This window comes from Lipotes vexillifer, unplaced genomic scaffold (genome assembly GCF_000442215.2).
Source record: "Lipotes vexillifer unplaced genomic scaffold, Lipotes_vexillifer_v1.1 scaffold533, whole genome shotgun sequence".
NCBI classification, from domain to species: Eukaryota; Metazoa; Chordata; class Mammalia; order Artiodactyla; family Lipotidae; genus Lipotes; species Lipotes vexillifer.
The window spans coordinates 1,076,235-1,082,942 of NW_006773553.1; the positions used below are offsets into that span (position 1 = coordinate 1,076,235).

General features: G+C 56.1%; 1 protein-coding gene across 6 annotated transcripts in view; it reads right to left on the reverse strand.

The window, feature by feature from the left end:
- TOM1L2 (target of myb1 like 2 membrane trafficking protein) overlaps positions 1-6,708 on the reverse strand; it is an 83,227-nt gene that overhangs the window by 27,090 nt on the left and 49,429 nt on the right. For 4 of the 6 annotated variants that reach the window (XM_007448380.1, XM_007448378.1, XM_007448377.1 and 1 more), the window contains exons 3-4: positions 5,319-5,397; positions 1,563-1,712 (exon numbers count right to left, since the gene is read on the reverse strand). In XM_007448380.1, the coding sequence (XP_007448442.1) occupies positions 1,563-1,712; positions 5,319-5,397 (229 nt within the window). The remainder of the gene's footprint in view (positions 1-1,562; positions 1,713-5,318; positions 5,398-6,708) is intronic. The other 2 variants (XM_007448381.1, XM_007448379.1) reach the window with 1 other exon arrangement.

The window sequence follows — 6,708 nt, forward strand, 5'->3', positions numbered from 1 at the left end:
CTCCCACCCCCCACCATCAGCTCCCCTCTTCAGTGGAAAGAAAGAGAATTTTTAGAAACTACTCTGGGGGGAGTGCGGGAGGCAGGGATGAGGTTCCTCCACCGGAACCATGTCCTTTCTGTCCTGGAACAACCCCAGGAAGAGGCTGAGGGTGGCGTAGAGCGGGAGAATGTCCCACAAAGGGGACATCACGGGAGGCCCGCCCTCTGGACAGGGCCCCTCCTCCCGGGCCACCGGGAGCCCTGTCCCTTCCAGAAGGGCCTGCTGCATCTGGCACGCTGTCCTCCTGAAGGGCAGGGTTCCTCGAGCACACAAGCCCGAGGAGGGTGTCTTTCCGCGTGGCCCAGGGAGGTGGGGCGGCAGGAGGGCAGCCAGAGGACACGGCTGCCTGGCTGAATGGAGGGATTAGGCGTGGAGGGGAGCGGGGAGGGACGGGCATCCTGACTTCACAGCGGCCCAGACGGCGGCAAACGTGCACTGGAAACGCCAGCTCTGTGGGCCACCCTGGGACCATGATGCCTGGGATCAGCCTTCTAGGAAGGCGTCAGAGGGACGGTGGGTGGGTGGGGAGCGAGGGGGCCATGCAAAGAGAGACTTTCCGAAGTCTCCCATGTGTCCCATGGGGACACAGGTGCTGGAGACTTCAGAAAAGCTGCAGCCCTCGCCCTCCCACGGGATCATCAGACCTTAACTTCTCATTTTAAAAGCATATTCAACATGGAAATAACATCACCTTCTTTCCAAGACGGGTTTAAAAAGGCCGACGGGACGCAAAACCTCTGTGCACTGTCAGACGGCCTACGAGGAAGACGATGGCGAGGACGTGGGACACTAGGACACCTGCTGCTGGCGAGGTGGGGGGTGCCGCTGGTGGGGGCGCCACGTGGGAGCAGCCTGGAGGCGGCTCCTCCAGTCCCAGCCGAGCCTTCGGAGGAGGTGGCCCTGGCCGACACCCTGACGGCACCCTCCCGAGAACCGCCCAGCTAAGCTGTTCCTGAACCCCTGGTCCACAGAAATTAGGAGGTAATAAACGTCTGTTGCCCTAAGCTGCTAAGTTTGGGCGAATTTGTTACAGGACAATGAATAATGAACACGTCCCAAAGTGTCACCTGTGCTCTCGATGCTCCAGGCCTTTGCACACACTGCTCTCTACGTGCCATGCCCCTTGCACTCTGACCTTTCCACCCAGCTTGTCACCCCTCAGGGTTCAACAGAATTGTCACGTCCTCAGTGAATCCTGAACACCACCCCCACGACCCCAGAGTTGGCCCCGCCCTGTGGCGCGTGGACCCGGCACGTGGCTCCGTTAGGCTCCAGGCCTGTCCCCCACTGGGCAGCCAAGGGCCAGGCACCCGGACACAGCCAGCGACGGCCAGGAGAGCCACCACTGAGGGTGTCATCTCAGCGGAATGAGAGTAAAAAGCAAGTCTTTCTCAACAAATATTTAAACCCAGAAGCACCCATCCTTTCCTCCAAATGATGGGGAAGCGTGAGGACTTGCTGATGGGAGGCCCCGCCTTCCTCTCTCCCCACGGACCAGCCGAGGGGATCCACCGACCCACCTGGATGAGAGCCAGCACCTTGTCCTGCACGATGGTTGGGGGGTTGCTCTTGGGAGAGATGATTTTGACCAGGACGCCATCGATGAAATCCCGGTTGGCCACGAGGACGTGGAAGCGGTGGCCACAGTTCTTCACGCACGTCTCCAGCACCTGATGCGGGCGGGATGGAAACAGACGTCACCCCCAGGGGCCAAGAGGACGCTGCCCCCTCTCCCCACTGCCGACCATACTGCCGACGGGCTCCTCCAGAGGCAAACCCTTCCGCAGGACACAGGTGGCCCCTTGCTGGCTGGGGTCTCTGGGCCTGCACAGCAGTCGGGTGGCACCGGATCCGCACAAGAAGGGTACTGGGGTCTCAGCGGGGTCAAAACGACCAAGCAGCCCTGGAAACGAGCCTCTGGGTTGGTGGCGACAGCAGGTGGATGCGGGCCCTCCCGGGCGGAGGCCGCTGGAGCAGCCTGCGGTGCTGGTGAGTTACTGGACCTGGTCGTGAAGAGGCGAGTGCCCCACACGGCCGCACAGCCCTGCCTCCACAACTGAGACCGGCAGTGACCCGGGTCTCCCAGCCCCATATGCGGTTTGTGGCCTCGGCCACATTCAAATCAACTCTGCCCCTCCTTCCTCGTCCGGAAAAATAAGTTACATAGGCCTCGGCCACTAGAAAAGCACAGCACTTGTGGGTTCTGACCAATGGCCAGCACGGGCTTGAATCTCAGGTCCACTTTCAGGGCCAGTCTGTCTGAGCTTGGCTTCCCCGCCTGCAAAGTGGGCGCGAGTGCCCCACTGCAGGACTGCAGTTAGGGTGAACGTGTCTGAAGCGCAGACCTGCCTGGCAGGCCAGTGCAGGAGGACGTGTCACAGGGTTACTGTCCTGGGCCCCCACCGCACGAGCAAGGGGCCTTGAGCTCACAGCACCCACTGGAGGGTCCCTCCAGCCTCGCAGGCAGCTCTCCGGACCCCTTCACTCTCTGGAAACCCCCTGACCCGGACGATGAGCCGGCACCCAGGCCACAGCTGGCTGGTGGGGACTGCCTCCAAGGAAGGACGTCACGAGCATCAGGGGACACTGCTGGCCGCCTTGCTTGTCCTCATTCGCCTAAACTAACTGACCACTGGTGACCCCAGGCAGCCACTCCCTGGGGCTAGGGTCGGACAAGGGGGCTTTCCCTGGACAAAGCTTGGTCACGGAGAAAGTTCCCAACACTGATGTTAGGAACGTGACTGCATGGCTGACCCAGGGGAGACAGTTTCACGTTGTATGTCATTTCACTCCATCCTCACAACTCATTCACCCTTTTTAAGTGGAGGCTGTTATCCCCTTTTTTTTTTCAGAGTTAAAAGGCTTAGAAGGTGAAGAAAGTGGTGTAGGTACAAATTGCTGGTCAGGCCAGAAGCAGGACAGGATCTCCCGCAGCCTCCTCTGAGCCTCCGCCCGCCCTGAGGCACAGGGCCACCCTCCTCCAAGATCAGTGAGTGCCTCAGACGACAGGCAACCTCTGCCACGCTCTCATTCCCTCATTCGGTCCTTAAAATGCCCTGGACAGAGGCGGTGGGGCCGCCCGGCAGAGCAGGAGCTGCGGAAGTGCTCCCGGCTGGCAAGCCCACTGCAGGCTGCCCTACCAAAAAGGCAAATCTGTCGCTGTGGGTTGTTGGTCCTGAAACACGGTGGGAATTTTCCTGAATGCAGCTAAGGCCCGCGGAGTAGGCAAACGGCGCCTCCAAGCAATCAGAGCCACGCGAATGACTGAGCAGGAAGCCCCAGACCTCTGACCAACTCCTATTTGGGATACATCTTGACAGCCTTGGTGGGGGCAGATATGAAGTTAAAAGGCCCTCAGGAAGCAGGAGGACTGTGATGGATGAACAGGGTTAGTTCAAGGACAGGACAGAGAAGCCACGAGAGCAGACGTGGGCCCAGGCAGTGTGTGCCAGGCTGGGCCTCCAGCGGACGAAAAATGGGTCTGCACCTTTCACAAATCTCCCAAAGGCATTACGGGATTTGCAGCAAAGGCCTGACCACATCAAAATAAATAAATACTTAGGAATAAATCTAACCAAGGAGGTGAAAGAGCTGTGCCCTGAAAATTACAAGACACTGGTAAGAGAACGTAAAGACACAATGGAAAGGTATCCCATGTTCTTGGATCAGAAGAATTAATACTGTTAAAATGTCCACAGTACCCAAAGCCATCTACAGATTTCACAGAAACAGAAAAAACAATCCTAAAATTCATATGGAACCATAAACGACCCTGGACAGCCAAAACAATCCTGAGAAAGAAGACCACAGTGGGAGACATCACACTTCCTGATTTCAAACTACATTATAAAGCTATAGTAAGCAGAACAGTGTGGTATTAGCATAAAAATAGACACACAGACCAATGGAACAGACCTGAGAGCCCAGAAATAAACCCTCACATATACCGTCAACTAACCTTTGACAAGGGAGCCAAGAATACTCAACGGGGAAAGGACAGTCTCTTCAATAAATGATGTTGGGAAAACTACATATTCACATGCAGAAGAATGAAACTGGACCTCTATCTTACACCAGTCACAAAAATTAATTTGAAACGGTCTAAAGACTTAAATGTAAGACTTAAGGAAACACTAAATGGTGGCCCTCATGCTCTACTACAGGAAGGAAGGAATGGCAGGGCCCACGGTGGAGAGATCTCCACCCCAGGCAGCTACCATGATGCTGGGCACGGAGTGGGAGGTGTTTAGATGCCAGGAAAATGGCCTGCGTGCTAAGAGTTCGTGAGTTTTGCCTGTCCCTGGTGATTTTTGTTTCTGAAAACAGTTCATTTTGGGCATCACTGTGGGTTTAGTGAGAGCTGCGGTTGAAATTCTGAGGAAAAAACAAAAGCTTTCAACTCCCTGTTTCTCAACTGGTCTTTTTCTCATTATTCAAACGCCAATTCGCTGGCAGAGAACTCTAATAAGTCTTGGGTTTTCACTTGGGCAAGAAATCCAAACAGTTTCTCTGCTTTAAAAGGAACATGTTATGGCTGTTTTGGATAAACAACCCACTACTCAACCCTACAGGGAGGTCCACATGCTGACCTGTTACAGTTTCTATTAGAGGAACATGTTGTGGCCTGGTTTTTGCCACATTTGAAAAAATGTTAGCTTTCAAGACAGAAATAATACCTGAAGTTGTCCCTTTTAATTTTCTGACATCTGAAAGACGGGCAAAAACCTGGTCTGTTCCTTCCTGAAAGGAGTCACTTGCTGACTTTCCCTAGAACCTCTGAGGCAATGTTCAGTTTTTATCCCATGATCCAGTTGGCACCTCACTAGCTGTGAAGTCTGGGCAAACCTCTGGGCCTCTCCGAGCCTCAGCTTCTGCATCCGTAAAAGCGGATGATGAAACCTATTTAGGAAGGTTTCTGGAAGCATTTGAGTTAACATCTGAAGAGCTAGCCTAGTCTCGGGCAGGTGCTCGGTGGAAGTCGGCACTTTTGCAAGGAGGAAGCTGACCCCTAGAGAAGCAGCTGGCCTCAGTGCCTCACAGCAGGCTGCTGGCCACCGGGGACCCACGCCCAGGCCTGTGGCTTCTCTGCTCTGGGCTTCTGCACTGGACAACACTGCCCGTGCTGCGTCCCTGCTGGCTCACCCGTCTCAAAGGGTGGACACACTGGGGCGGCAGCAGGAGGCACAGCCACCCCTAGCAGCGCTCACTCCAGGCTGTACCCCAGCTGCGGGCCCCGGACGCTCTCCTGCCCCGGGGGAGGGCAGGGGGGCACTCACCGTCAGCGCCAGCATCACCTCTCGGTAGTTCCGGTTCCCGTTGAGCCGCTTCTTCAGGGCTCGAATGGCATCCTTTGGCCTGGAGAATAGACATATGCAGACCCTGCCAATCCCACCGGAGCCCCAGCCGACAGAGTCAGGGCCACTCGGGCCAACTAGCATGTACACGGGGTTACTCGCTACCGCCTGTTTGTAAATGTGAAGACTGGAAACAAACAAAATGTCTATCATTGTGAATCAGGTTGAATTAAATTGTGCTTATCCACACAGCGGAGTACTGTGCAGCTGCACAGAAGAATAAACACTCTCAACGCACCAAAGATACAGACTAGCATCATCTGCAGAGCAGGGCAGAGGGGACGCAGCCATGTGAGTTACAAAAGGACAAGGAATGCCCAGTGCACACATCTTTGCCAGGAGGGGACCCTGGAGGGAGCCGCCCCTGGGGAGGGCGCCAGGGCCGAGGAGGAGGGGCTGTTCCCCAGGTCGCAGGCTGCAGCCCTCTTGAATTCCACATCACGTGCAAGTATGATTTACCCAGAACAATAACCAGCCTGCCTCTGGTGGGTTCACTGAAGGGACCCCGCCAGAGAAACACAGGTGAGAACGGCCAGGTCCCTGTGCAGATCTGGATGTCCGGGTTCCAGGCTCTGTGGAACTCCTTTTTCCCTGAGAAAACTGAAGTAAGTCTGCTCAAAACCCTGGGAGTTGTGTGTTTTAGGTGCCAGATCTGACCCGGCTTCCCGGGGGCCCTGTAGGCAGAGCTGCAGGGTCCTCCAGCTGACAACAGCTCTGTCATACGCCGACGGTCTGCTCCCAGTACACACTCCTCCTGAAACCACAGCCAGGCTGGGAGGTGGGTCTCCAGCCAGCCCCTGAGGGCATCTACTAGGCGCAGTGCCCGTGTCTCAGGGTCCCCCGGTGCCCATGGCCCGCTCTGGGGAACCCCGCCCTCTGCTATCACAGTGGGCTCCTGCCGCCCACCCATCAGCAAGGCCAGCATAACCTGGGTCTTTCCTAAAGTGAAGGTTCATAAATCGGGGCCTCCTATTCCAACAGTTTGGAAATACAATCTATTTACCAGGACTTCCCTGGTGCCGCAGTGGTTAAGAATCCGCCTGCCAATGCAGGGGACACGGGTTCGAGCCCTGGTCTGGGAAGATCCCACATGCCGCAGAGCAGCAAAGCCCATGCGCCACAGCTACTGAGCCTGCGCTCTAGAGTCGGCGAGCCACAACTACTGAGCCTGCGCGCCTAGAGCCCGTGCTTCACAACAAGAGAAGCCACCGCAATGAGAAGCCCGTGCACCGCAAAGAAGAGTAGCCCCCGCCCGCCGTGACTAGAGAAAGCCCGCGCCCAGAAACAAAGACAAAAAAAAAAAAAAAAAACC